At 42.4% G+C, this 14539-nt stretch overlaps 1 protein-coding gene across 7 annotated transcripts in view; it reads right to left on the bottom strand.

The window, feature by feature from the left end:
• EPHA7 (EPH receptor A7) overlaps positions 1–14539 on the bottom strand; it is a 366507-nt gene that overhangs the window by 76563 nt on the left and 275405 nt on the right. For all 7 annotated transcript variants that reach the window (XM_069606448.1, XM_069606452.1, XM_069606450.1 and 4 more), the window contains exons 7-9: positions 6318–6486; positions 4301–4409; positions 1821–1876 (exon numbers count right to left, since the gene is read on the bottom strand). In XM_069606448.1, the coding sequence (XP_069462549.1) occupies positions 1821–1876; positions 4301–4409; positions 6318–6486 (334 nt within the window). The remainder of the gene's footprint in view (positions 1–1820; positions 1877–4300; positions 4410–6317; positions 6487–14539) is intronic.

Below are 14539 nucleotides of genomic sequence, written 5' to 3'. Positions count from 1 at the left end.
TCTGTTTGTAAAGGTCAGACGTGCCATTTAATAGTCCATCAGGTGAGGAATGCACCAGCAATCATCACCATAGGCCCCTTCCACTATAGTTTCCTTGTCATGGAAATTGGCTTCAGGTTTATTACATTGTTTCAATAGGATCAGAATACTGTGAAGTACCAGCAAGTCGATTTTGACAGTGGGTATGTTGTGATCAGCTTTGTGGGTGAACAATGTGTCTGAACAAGAAAACACAGATGAAGCCATGCCCTAGATAATTCACGGTTTAATTTACCAATGGAAAATAAAATATCAAATCCACCCATTGACCATTTTATCCATGAAACCCCTACTATTTCCATGTGTCCATACAGCTCTCCAAGATTCTAGTGGAGAGTTTGCTCCTGAGAATGATTACAATTCATGAGGTTCTTGGTTCTGATGTGAGTTGATGCGAGTTCTGTAATTCTCAATCAAGCCCCCTTTTCAGGAATAATCAAACTTTATCTTTTGTTCACTATCACAAATGTGTTGGTGGCGTGGGGTGGTTTTGGTGTGGTTCTCAAAAGTAACCACATCCTTTCACACCCTTTGGGCATGATTCACAGACGTGTTTTATAATGGTGCAATCCCCTTGAAAACTGCTCTGTGATTCAGGCCCTTTGTGTTTTTCTACCAGGGCAACCCAAACCTACCTCCGAAAATGAAATCAAAACACAAATCACAGCCCCCTTCATACTTGCACACATTCAGGATATATTGCTATAAGTGGCCATGCAGGACGCCCCCTGAGCATCATTTTCTCCTGGACAATTGGGCTCAGAGAATCCCTTATCGACCATTTGGACACAGCAAGATTTCTACAATGATTCAATATAACAGGACTGGAATAAACAATGTAATATATAATGTTACAAGTACAGAAACATACAAAGTGTGTGCTTTAACTGACAACTCAGGGGTTGGTAGCATCACCCTACAGCCATTTCTTTAATGATCCAACCAAAGTGGCCTATTTTGATTCCCTGAGTTACCAGTGCTGCAGTCAAATTATATACACTACTAGAAGCTTATAACTGCCCCTATTAGCATCACTGTGCAGTGCTTAACGAGTCTATAGCTGCCCTGACCAGAAGTGCATAGGATTGTAATCACAATTCTTACTTTTGTATTGTATAGACAGAGAATGTGTATGTGTTTATGCAGACAAATTTAGAATGTTACATTCAACCTGAAGTCCAGCCGAGGATTCACCAATTTTGCATTTGGGTTCACTAGCATTTACTTAGCTGTAAAACAATTAGTCTGTATAAGTAATTAGAGTTAACAGAGGTCGAAGGGGGGGAAGGAGAGGTTACGGGTTAAAGTAGTTTGTACACATCATACTACAATGGTGGTATATAATTAGGAGTAACAAGCCCTAACCATTTACAAACAAAAGACAAATAGCTGAGGTACATTTGTCTAGCAGTAAAGGTGCACGGGGTGAGGAGGATGCCAGACGCAGTGAATGTGCATTGTCTGAGTTGAACATTGTTTGAAGGGTCTCATAGAGTGGCATTGGAATAGAGTGGGCGGTACAATCATAGTTCTGGGGAAGAGACGTCTACACAATCTGCAGGTGATTGATTTCAGCTCTTAGATTAGGAAGCTCTGTGCACTTTAGCATACACATCTTTGATCTGACTGATTCCTCTCTGCTAAATCTTTAGGTTTTTGATAATGCTGTTTAGATATCCCTGTCTGTTAATGGTTGCTGCTTCTAAGTAGGTTATTGATGAAGTAGAACGGTTTCTCATTATTACTAACATGCAATCATGAAGGGAAAGCGGAGCACTTACAATGAAAGTAAAGTTCTTCGTCCCCTTCCTGGTCCGCTTTGCTGTACCCACAGTGCCTGGAAAGAAAAAATGATATTTCAGAACATAAGTTAGAATTGAACTGCTTTTACAAAGTCAGTGCTATTCCTGCTCCATTTAGCAATCTATCGGGCCGATTTACAAAACAGTTTTTTTCTATTTTTTGGATATTTGATTATAACAATGATTTGAATGACAAAGAAACACTCTCCACATGAGAATGTCCATCAAGTTAGAATGAAGGAGTTCTAAATAAGAAACAACATCTTCAAAAATGTTCTGACATCATGAAAAAAAGTAAATATACATTGTTGCACCCTGGTAACCCAAATGCAGATACATGAGCTAAAAACCCATTCACTAACGTGTTCATAATGTTTTGTAATATTAGAAAATATTGCTACATCATACCCCTGAAAATTGATGAATGCATCTTAATTGCCTTGCAAATCCACCAACATCCAATCACATTTCTAAAGAATTATCCACAAGCTGGGGAGAAGGGTCTGAGCTTTTACTTCCCAATTCAGGATAATAGCAGCAATTCCAACCCTAATATTGATAAAAGGAAGAATTCCTTTCAGAACTATAATACTATGCCAAGGGCAATAAATTAGGATTGTGTGGAAAAGGGTAATATCAAGCCCACATTGAGGGCAGCAAAATCATGTTTGTGCTGATGAAAATAGACACAAGTGTGTGAATGTTTGTACACTGCTTTCCAGGCGAACAGTAAGATGACTTTACTCAGTGAAGAATCCCTCGTACAAGAGGTTCCCCTTTGGAAAGCTGCATGCCATGTCCTATGCATGAAAGCAAAAGCTACACGTGGATATTGTTGATGAAATGCCACCTCTTGCTGCTGTGGTTTGAAACCTCGTGATGAGTTGCCACCTGGCAGGGGTGTGAAAGCCCAGGCCTTTTTTAAAATGTTTATTAAATAATAAAATTATGCGTGTAATTCTGTCTCTGAAAGAGAAATCTGCTAACCAGATTCCCCTTTCATAAGCGCCATTGCAGAAGCATAGTCTGCACGTGTGCTTTGCAGCATCACTATCCTGTTTTGCAGCCCCTTCTCTCCCAGTGCCCCAGGGCAGGTTCAGCGGCCACAGGTGTCCTCTTGACAGCTGCAGTGACGCCCAAGTCTCTGCAGCACAGGGGCTGCATTTAAAATATGCACCCCTGTTCCAAACACTACATAACCCTGAAGATGTTGTCCTAGTGGCACACTAAAATCTAAATATAAACCATACCTGAGTTAGGGTATGGTGGCCAGGATCTTTTGCGTTATCCAAGCCACATTACATTTATTTGGCACATGTTTCAGCCATATGTGCTCAGTTCAGCTGTGGAAGGATTATGTGTATTCCTCCCAGACAAGGTCCACCCTGTCCACTGACAGGAATAGACTTGGGGTATTGCTTGTCTTCGTTCCTTTGTAAAAGGCAGGTAACACCATTTCTCCCAGGACAGCCACTTCACAGGATGCTGACCTGGGAACAGAAACCAAGAGACTCACCCATTCAAAGAGAGCCACATCTCACACCAGGGGTTGCATTGCTAAAAGCCCTGTGATCCTATTGAGCCATGGAGGGGACAGAGCTAGGATCGCCAGGGAGTGGTGTGCACAATATTTGGAAGATGTTGCCATCTTGGTTCTCTCTGCCTCTCTTTGATATGATATGGCATTTATAACGCGCCAGTACACAAGTGTCTCAAGGCGCGACGAGGCAAGGGAGGGGGAAACAGAGGGAGGACAGACAGCGATTCTACTAGGCCAGGTGTCATTCAGATTGCGCAAGTGCATGGGAAGAGGAAGGAGGAGAAGTGCGGGGGAGGAAGGGGAGAGGCCAGTGCAGTACATGGGAAAGAAAAATAAACAGTAAGAAAAGGTACGGCCAGCAGGTGGCAAGTGCCACTTCCTCTGGATCAGAAAACCTTGGGTGTGAGAACATAAGGGCAATGTCCACCCATTTCAAGAGCAGGGATTGGACCCCTAAAGCATACTAGCTTCAGTCCAATCACCTAGCGACTTTTGGCACTGGATAGCGCAAGCATTGGCACTGGTGCTTTTCTCAGAGTATATTACATAGTTCTACTTTAAGCAAACATGTGCATACTGTGCCCCAATGAGTACAAGTTTGATAGAAGCTAAGAGAAGTATGTTTCTTTTTCTTAATATGAAAACATTCAGTGTCTTTAGATTATTAATTCAAAGCGTATGCTAAAAAGATATAGTGCATTACGAACGCCAGGAGGGTAAATAATTAAGCCTATGTTAAAATAAAGATTGTTATAGCTACAATTCAATCCAAAAGGAATGGGCAGACCCTTCTGCTTTGGCTCTAAATAACTCTTCCGCTGAAGAGTTTACATATCCCACAATGCAAATCTATTAATCAATATCCATAAAATATTGAAAAATCTCAAAGTAATAAAAAAAAAACAAGCAAGCAGCATACCTTCTTCCAATGATGAAGCCAAAGACCATGAAAACCAGGATGATGGTTCCCGCCACAGCAACCACAGCAATGATGATGACTGGGTTTTGTTCACTGGTGACTGCAGTTGCTAAAATCAGAGCAATGATATGCATGTTAGCTGGATGCCAAGCAGTACTGCAGATGCCAACCTTGACATTGAAAGGACATGAAGCCACGTTGATTCACCCGCCACCTCTAAAGCCCCCATGCCACACTGCTTTTGATTCCACCATTTGCCAGCATTAGGAAACACAGTGTTTGGAAGTGTATTTGAATAATTTTAAAGTTCATAAGACTATCTTTCATGCATATCTCTGACACATACGAAAAATTGCAGATCAACATGAAATGACTGTAATTACAATCATCCAATTATTGTGAAGTGAAAAAAATCACGTTTTTGAATGTCAGAAGTATGTGTATGATATTGCAAATATTGTGTAAGGGCTGTTGTGGCCTAGTTGGGATTGTCCACTGTTTTCAAGTGGACATCATGTCCATGAGCCGGTTGGTAAGTAATGAAGTAATATAAAGTATGGTTGTTGTTCTGAAAAGCAACCTAGTTACATTCAGAGGAATGTGTGTAAGCTAGCAATCCCCAAGTGAAATTTCAAAGAGGGGACTGCATTGTGATCATAATGCAGGGATTGGGCAACTGGACCACCCGTCTTATCCCAAGCTACTTGGCTCATACCTTTACAGACTTAACACCCACCTAGCATGATATATCTCGTACGGGGTGTATCTGTTGGGGCAGCAAATACGCACACTTAAGCAAGAGAAGAGGCATGTTACATTGAGTTGGTTGTCTGGCTTATCCTTGCTTTTAACATCTGGAGGTGTAAGATAAAATAAGAGGGTTGCCTGCAGATTTCATGGGGGCGGGCCGTCACTGATATCCCACCAAGTGAGAGACATAAATGTTTTGGGACAAGTTTGGGGCCTTTGACTAATGCATGTGGGCATCAATAGGTGTATAACATGCCATACAACACACAAAGAACACATTAATGAGCCCGGATTCGGGCATCAGAAGGGGACAGGGAAGCAAAACACGTGCATATTCCCTCTGGACAAGTGAAAAGCTACACGATCATTTGCGATCAATTCCGAAATTTTGAAAGAGCCAGTCTGACTACGATACTGTGAAGAACATTGCAATTACTAGTGCTGGCATATAACATTTTGAGTGCCCCATTCTCATTTTCCTCTTACTTACGGAATTCGATGAAGATGCAGTTTGGGTGCCATTGCGTTTGATTAGGATAACTAAGATTGAAAAGGAAACCCCTACCCTTTCTCTCACTGCTTCGCTCATGCATGTGGGCCTGTGGTTTGGTGGCAGTAACACCAGCCTCTGGAAGCCCGAAACATACTTGCTGTTATTGTTCCTCTGCCAGTGGCTGCTTACATTGTCTACGGTTTCATTTTTTTAACGTGATTTAAAAACAAAGTCATTAAATTGCCTGTTTTTGCTCCGAGAAAATTCACAGAAATAATTCGACTACACAGATCACAGTTACACAACTTGGACTGAGGATGAACACTGGTGCTATCAAGAAAACCACACATTAAGAGAGCAGTCAAGGACATTGTTAACGACCGTTTGTGCAGCAATTCAACAAAATGATTTCTAGCATCAACTAAAGAAAAAAAATACTGTGAAGGAAAGATTTGTGAGGAATGCCTCACTCTGACTAAAAAGTACAAATATAGTAAATGGTTATCAGAGCAGCAAATGAGTGAAGAGGGAAGAGAGAGAAGGCGACGCCTGCTGTGCGGCCTCTGCTTTCTGTACGAAAAGAAAATTGCTCTTGAGCCAGAGTTGTAATTTTCACAAAATGGCCAACTCCAAAAGACCTTATAACAATTGTTTATATTCTGTAATATGGATATTGGGGATGTTGGAGGCTCTTTCATTCGAATGGCCGAGAAAGAGAATGTGTAGTGGGGAGGGGGGGGGGGGTTATATTCTCAATGTAAGGGCAGTCTGTACCTGTGGCTTCTTCTAGTGTGACAATGTCCAGCCTGGGACTGTAGCTCCCGTACCCAGCAGCAGTGAAGGCACGTATCTGGAAAACATACACGGTCCCCGGCTTCAGGTTGTTGATGGAGACTGACGTGGACTTGGTTTTTAGAGTTGAGTAGGTGCGATCCCTTTGATCCTGTAAACAAAAATCAAAGACACATTAGATCTTTATAGACCAAGAGAACCTTAGCAGATATGATACGATATGGTATGGCATTTATAACGCGCCTGTACACAAGTGTTTCAAGGCGCAATGAGGTAAGGTAGGGGAAACAGAGGGAAGACAGAGACAACAATCCTACTAGGCCTAGAGATGTTGAGATTGTGCAAGTGCAGGGGAGGGGCTAAGGGAAAACGGGAGTGGGAAAAGGGGAGGGGGAAGTGCAGTACATAGGATAACAGTAAAATAAACAGTACAATAGAGCCTATCCGTATCCTTTCTTATAGTGGAAAGTCATTCCCCACGTTCATTACTCCCCTGCCCCTCACCTTCACCTCTCCTATTGAATAAACCCTTGAGTGTTCAGAGGTTTGATAGTGAGGGTCGGAAGCAGGGCCTTCTCTGTTATGGCTTTTTGGCTTTGGAACTCCCTCCTGGCTTTATCCGTTGGTAAAGCAAAAGGATGCACGTTCGAGAACTCTGCACATAATACATTCCCAATCAACAAACAAACCCAATTTGCACAAACACACTTGGGTGTTTATTTATTTGCACCCTGCAGAGAAATTAAACCTCACTCCAAAAAATGACAAGTTCTGAAGCTTTACCACTGTTGTCTGATAGTAGCACTGACTCCTCAACTGACCCAGGCCATTTCATATGCATAATTTATGCAGACATTTGATGCATCTACTCCCTATTTTGAGTCCACATTTATGTGTGGTGTGCATGGAAGGTCTATCTTTCAAAATGATTCAAAATACATAACTGAGGACATGATGCAACAGAAGTGTACAATCAAATTCATTGAACATTGCTAAAACAGCAAAGCTGTCTGCAATGCTATTCCCTCCTACTTCCAATCTGAAGAAAGTAGGCTAGCCCACCCTGCACATACTGTCTACTGCCTCACGCAGGTAATAACAGACCTGCGTGAAAAGAGGGTAACGCAGATGACTCGCATCACATTCTCCTGCCATCCCTCCTTAGCTAAGGGACACAATTGAATAAGATCAATGGTGCATGATGCAATCGATTCCTGGTATACATGTAAACCTAACAAAACAGCCACAAACATCAGCAGTTCTCTGACTATGTCTAATCGCAGCTTTGAAAATGAATCCCGAGCAATGAAAATGGGGCGCTGTGCACATAGAAAAGCGTTGAGGGGATTGAGGGCCTTCAGGCAGGGTGTGACCAATCAAAATTGTGTTTTCAGTACTGTCATGCACTCTAATTGAAGGGACAAACATACATAGTCCAGGCACGCAGGAGTCGGGTTCAGCAATAGAGGTCTATGATAGTGCGCAGCAGTACTTTCTAGATTAGAGATTATTTATAGATTCACAAGGTACCCAAGCCCGTGACCATTAGGCCACCAACATGGGCACTGGAGACAAACAAAAGTGACACAAGACACAGAAAAATGGGTAGCCAACAGTCTATCCTAGTGGTAGAATAAATTGGGGTTTGACAGGCGATTCAGCTTTGTTGCCCATCACAGTCTAGGTCAAGCGTCAGCTATTTGGATCATTCGCTCCTTGGATAGTTTCAGTTTCAGAAATACACCATAACATTCATCTAGAAACTCCCTACCCCTTTGATTTTGGCTCCAGGAACATCTAAACGAAGTACCTCCCTTGTATGCGATGGCTGTTGGTTGCAAAGACTGTGTGCACAATGGGGTTAAGACCTTCTTGAAAAATATCTGCTTAGAGCATCCATATGCACATGTATTATGTGTCATGATGGATTGTTGTGTTCAACTGCACTGACAGAAGTGAGTGCCAGCAGGTGCGAGTACCTCTTGAGGGACCTGGACCTTGTGGGCTGCAGTTTGTTCAGCTATAGTAGCTAAATTTATGGATGGAAGAAGAGCTTGGAGCCAAGTGCACAGCTCAACTCTGGCATCTTCATGTGGTATGTAATTTTTCTGGCCATTTTCCTTGAGTTGTCAGATACACCATGTGCAACTGCCAACAAGGCATCACACTACAGATTCATGCAAGGGTGATTGTTCAAAGGATAGAGTAGGTTCCTGTCCATGGTACCAATGAAGGAACAACTTTGATGTTTGTGTTAATGTGGAATTCTCCTCCCAGAGGCCTCTTTTCTGTAATGACTGGACTCCCAGGCATTCATGAAGCAATCCCATGTAGAGCATGGCGTGAAGAGCAGTAAAGATATTTGCTCAGCTCTTTGTGGGACGGACAAAATGCTGGTACGTTTGCTGCATAGACAATAGTTTTGACTACGAAGAATGCTTACGTTTTTCATGTCCAGTGTTATTCCTGTACAATGTACGAGGTGGAGTTGGCTTGATGTTCAGTGTAAGTCCTCACAGAGCTAGAGGGTCACATGTCCTCTATGGGTCCTCAGATACTTTAAGGGCAAACTCTGTTTAGCCAATCTTTGAGGAAAGGATAAAGTCTACAAAATGAACAGGAGCAGTTTGTACAGTTAGTGCTGATTGTTTATTACACATCTGCAGAACTTACAATTTGTGGTTTCTATTAAGATGTGGAAATGTGTACCCTGCAGGTTAATCACACAGGTCCATCACTCTCTTTAGAGGGGAAATCGATACTTTTCTATGTGTCTTTGCTATATGTAAGTCCAAGATCAGTATCAGCTGGTCTGTGTCATCTATTTCGCCCAGAGAATGTTGAGAATACATTTCCCTTGCTGTATAATTGACTATGTAAATGGGTGCTAGTGTGTGAGAAGTAGATTCAATCAGGCAAGTTAGTTCTATTTTATTATTGACAAGCTGCCTGTGAGTGTGTAATATTGTGAGGACTTCCCCTTACCTAAAGCTTGGAAACCATATTTAATTATTTGATTTAAATACATGTAAGTTTTGAACAAACCATCTGTTTCTTGCCCATAATTGTAGGGTGGCACTGTATACATGGGAAAAATTGATCAGAGGTTGAGACAAATTAGCTTCTGCACTGCAGGTGTACAAGGACGAGAAGAGGCTAAAACTCCTACTCAGCCCTCACACTTCTACAAACCAGGAGCCAACACAATCTTAAAGGTAAAACAGGTACAGTCCAGATATATACCTCCTTTGCCTTTTGTGTTAACGTGTCGAGTAAAGGCTTTACTCTTAAGAGTGGTGTGAATGTGGTTAAGTAGCAACCCAAACAGCAAAGTATAATGGTCCAAAATAAAGGAATGTGTGGACTTTGGCCTTTTGATGTCACACACGAAGTGCTTTGTTTCAGAGGAAATGGAGGGGGCAGGAAAAAGAAAGAACATCAAGATGGCAGAACCCTGCCAAAACTGTACAGATCCCTGTCTGGCTTCCCTATCCCATTTCCTTCTCAATAGGATAAAAGGCCTTTGGAAATGCAGCCCTCTGGTGTGAGGGAATGCCTCTTGGTGACTGTTCCCAGCATCATGTGGAGTGGTTGTCCCGGGGGAAAGTTACCTGCCCTTAAAAGGAACCAAGAGAAGCAAACCCCAAAGGCTAGAGTCCCATCCGTGGATAGGGGTGGGCCTCGTCTGGGGGGAATACACAATCCTTCCACAGCTGAACTGGGCCCACAGGGCTGACACATGTACAAACTCTATTTAATATGGCTGTGATAACTCTGAGAGATGCTGGCCACCATATCCCAACTAACGTATGGCTTATATGTACAGTTTAGTGTGCCAACAGGGCAGGATTATCCAGGCTTAAACAGTTCTTGCAACAGGGGTTCATATTTTAAATGCAACCCCTGTGCAACAAAGGCTTGGGTGCCACTGCAGCTGTCAAGAGGGCACCTGCAACCTCTGCACATGCTCTTTGCCACTGGCAGAGCAGGTGCTGTGAATCAGGATATTGATGCCGCAGGGAACAAGTACACACTATGCTTTTGGCATGGAGTTTATGGCAGGGGAATCTGATTAGCAGATGTCCCTTTAAAAGATGGAATTACCTGCATCGTTGTATTACTTAATACAAATAAAAAAGAAGGCCAGGGCTTTCACACCCTTACCAGATGGCAAATCATCAAAGAGGTCTAGAAGCCGTACATTAACTAGAATGTATCTTACACCATGCTGTGTATACCTGCATAACATGGGCTGGGAGATTAGCTCAGAGGCAACACATTTGTCTTGGAAGCAGTACCCTGCAGAGCAACACAGGTTCAAATTCCAGTCCCTGGCTTAGATACTGGTATCCAGTATTAAGTGTGCTACAAAAGATTCAATAATGTATCAAATATTAATTTTAAAAGATGTGCTTTAAATGTTTATGGCCTTTCTGAGACTCTGTGGTAGGAGCTTAGACTATACATTACCAGATCTGGGCGGATGCATGAATGAGTGTCTAGTAATCAATCCTGAATCAACATCCTTTGTGTCTGCATGTTAAGGACTGAATGTTAATAATATGTAATGCCATTTATATGTTGTATTCCTCTACATATAGCACCTCATATGCTAAACCCCTGCCAGTTGTCCGACTGCAATAGTTGGCTGAATTTGAAATAGACTCGAGTTAAAATATGAAGGCACCCGCTAGGGAAGAAAGGCCCAAGTCGATCTTGTGAGGATAAGTTTTAATCTCACATGCAGTTGAGTGCAACAGCAAATAACTCTGCTGCCAAGAACATTCTGCCGAAAAGAGGTACAAGCAGAAACCTTTAAAGATACACAGTGTCATAATGACGCAGCAACATACAGAAAAAACCTGCACGGCTGATTGGATGGACCCTATACATATTCCACCTTTACCCATAACGGGTGTCGGTATATTGGTCCCAACCCAGTCCGTCTGTCTGTCATCATGTGGGTGCTGCGGGGCTCATCTTCTACTCACGTTGAAGGTCAGAAAACAAATTAATTATAATTCTAAAATACAGCTTATTTTATCACTCATCCTGTGCACTTGGCAGGCCTTTACAACAGACACAAAGGAGGTTCAGGGGCTCTCTAACCTTCACACACACATTTCACTCACTCTGCGCCATTCGGCTCCAAGGTCTACACCCTCATTTTCAACTATAATGTATCCCTCCCAGCACCTCGCAATACAAATCATAGAATCAAATTTTATAACAAATGCACATATCCAAAAATGTTACAACGACAAACATAACACATTTTCCCAACCCTAACAACTCACCCCAACCATCTCCCCACAAGACTGAACCCTTTACCACACCCCACATACATTTTTGTTATGTTGGGCTGTTGAATGTTTTTCGGTATATGTGCATGTCTACATAACATTTTCGTTATAAAGACTGTATACCGCCCATTCTCTTTGAACGTTTTAGGACTTGTTACTTTGGGGTTGGTGGTCAAAGGTCACCTGGCGCTTTGGAATTCGGGGTTCTTAAGGTTTAGTCAATTATATGGCCTATAACTCGTGGTCACCCGGGAACGGGACGGGTCATGCTTTGGCCAGTGCGAGATAACATGCACAACAGGCGCCGGTCTCTGATCCTGGCCTTGTAGGGCACATTCCTCTTGGGTAAAAAACACATGTTTGCAACACTTTTGGAATAATGAATGGACGTTGTGGCGGTTGTGCCCGTGAGCTGTCCTTATGGGAGCGCGGGCATGGCTGGGGATTTCTGTGGTCTCGTGAATTTGGGTCTAGTGCATGCAATGCCGCATTTACCGCGCCGGCATTCCTTTGTACCTATGATTAAGAATATCTATGCAGAAATACCAATGCTGCTCGCACCTTGGGCTACATTATGTAGTTAGTCTATAGTTGGTTGTATTAAAATGGGGTCCTGTTAGACGGGACGGCGTCCCCCTCATTGTCCCTCCTCCCCCCTGGTCAATCACAGTGCTTCAAATGCATCTCGTTTCATGTTAAAGCACCTAGGGGGGTGGGACGGGGCTCTCCCCTTCCCAACACATTCTGGAATAATGGTACAGTTTTGGCTTGGATTCGAAATGCTCATGTAGCGTAAGAAGACATCCATATACAATAAACTAGTTTTCGTTGGTGTGACACAGTTTTGAGTCCTTTATAAGTACAATGCATAAAATGCCCCCAACAAATGGGCAGTGTTTCCTACGTTAACTACCACAGTGGAGTCCTGAGCAGAAATGTGTCCTTATAGTTGTAATATTTGCAGTTGCTATTGTAAGAAATTCAGTATATGTTTACAAAAAACAAGTCTAGGATGACACTCGGCATTTGGATATGCATGACATGGTGTCTGGAAGTAGTGTGCCTTATCTAGTGACAGGAAATGACACATCTTTTCTGAAGAGACAGCGCGATGCATGTGGCAGCGTGGAGGTACAGAATTCCTGCAATGCACTGCTTTAGAAATATTTAGTATTTCCATTTAAAAAAAGAGAAAAGGGAGTGAAGTTTACTGAAGACTATTGAGCGGTACACATTATATGCTTTTACAGGTTCTGGTATTGGACATTGGTTTTAGACAGACCATTTCGGGTGAGCTTGATGCTCGGACCAAGTATGGACGAGGTTCACGTGGAAGCACATGGCATAACTTCACTTCACCCCCGGATTTGAATACCAATGTTCGACAGAGACAGAATCTACTGCATGACCCTGTATTTCTTGTAGTGTCCTCGTTGGTCAAAATGCGGACGATCTGGTTTGAATCAAGATGTTATGGGACTGACAGAATTCTCGAAACCCAAATACAATGTAAACGTTTTAAATGAAGAAAACTCTACAGGACTGTCCTCAATGTTAGCGAGTAAGACCTTTAACTAAGAGGGCCTGATTTACAAAAGCGTTGTCAAGGGGTCTTTTTTCCAGGATGTGTTGAGCTCTCATGGTCAAGTTCTGATGTTTTTGACTAATACTCTGCCATTGTGTGCATTGTTTGATGTTTCATATAACCACAAATGCTTGAATTCCGTCTAGGCCAGTGAATGCTCAATGGGCAGTTTAGGTCAGAGACCACTTCCCTGAAACTGATAAGATTGTGGGACCCGTCATATAGCAATGAAGCCGTTGATTGTAGCGACAATGAGGTATGTTATTTAGCCTTTATTCCTCAAGGTAGGAAAAGCAGTGCAACTTACTGTTGCCACGTTGCCTGTATCACTTAACTGTACATCTGGAGCATGCTGGAATGTATATGTTTATTGGCAATTCAGGAATGAGCTATTACTATACATAGTTCCTCTGCCGACAGGACAGCAAATAACAGGAACACTGGCCTTGTCTTAGTGCAAGTTTAGATTTGTAAGATAATATCCTGCAACAGAATTGATTATAAGTGTATTATGGCTGAGTATGTATATACGGGATACAGAAAGCACACTGAACATAGGGCACGCAAAGGATATTAGATATGTGTTCACAGTCACTTGTAAGTTTTAAATATGTAAATTGATATGTGTGTTATATTGGAGGGTACAGCACGGGACAGAGTGACATTTGGAAAATGGCAGGCCTTGTGTTGACTATAACTAGCTAATTTCTTCTGACCAGTGCACGGTTGTGGCTCACATGAAGCTGACCCAACCTCTGGCACTCAATAATATCCTCCCTCAACTCCTTGGACCAGTGCGGTCAGCCAATACCAAATTTCATGTGATCCCCAATGGGTATTTATCAGGTGTGGACATCTGTTGAAAGACCTATCACTACAGTGATCATTTCAAATGATGCAGCAGGAAACCATTGAAACCCAACAGTATCCAGTTTCACACCTCAGTCAATCCTTCTGACATTTCTTGTCACATCAGCCCGTAGCTGCCCTATACAACACCTACGTTTGTGAATGACCATCTCTCTACCACCACTCTCAGTACTCTTAAACAGAATTTATTTGTGACCCTGATATTCTTCATAGGAAATTACCTAAACACAAGGATTGTAATATTCTAGGCTCCCTCAATACTAGAGTTGCCTAAACATTGCTAGAAATAGTAATGATATCATTGACAAGTTTGACCTGGATGTTTAGGCCCTAACTGAAACCCTGTTAACCGATATCCAAATAACCATTGTTGACATTACTTTGCCACATGGTAGCGTATTCCTCATCAGCAATCAGCTTGACAAAAGGAAGGTGGCTTATGTGTC

The sequence above is a fragment of the Ambystoma mexicanum genome, chromosome 4p (assembly GCF_040938575.1).
Source record: "Ambystoma mexicanum isolate Mex_15411 chromosome 4p, UKY_AmexF1_1, whole genome shotgun sequence".
NCBI lineage: Eukaryota > Metazoa > Chordata > Amphibia > Caudata > Ambystomatidae > Ambystoma > Ambystoma mexicanum.
The sequence above is the reverse complement of the archived record's forward strand: the minus strand, read 5'-3'. Positions and strand labels throughout refer to the sequence as shown.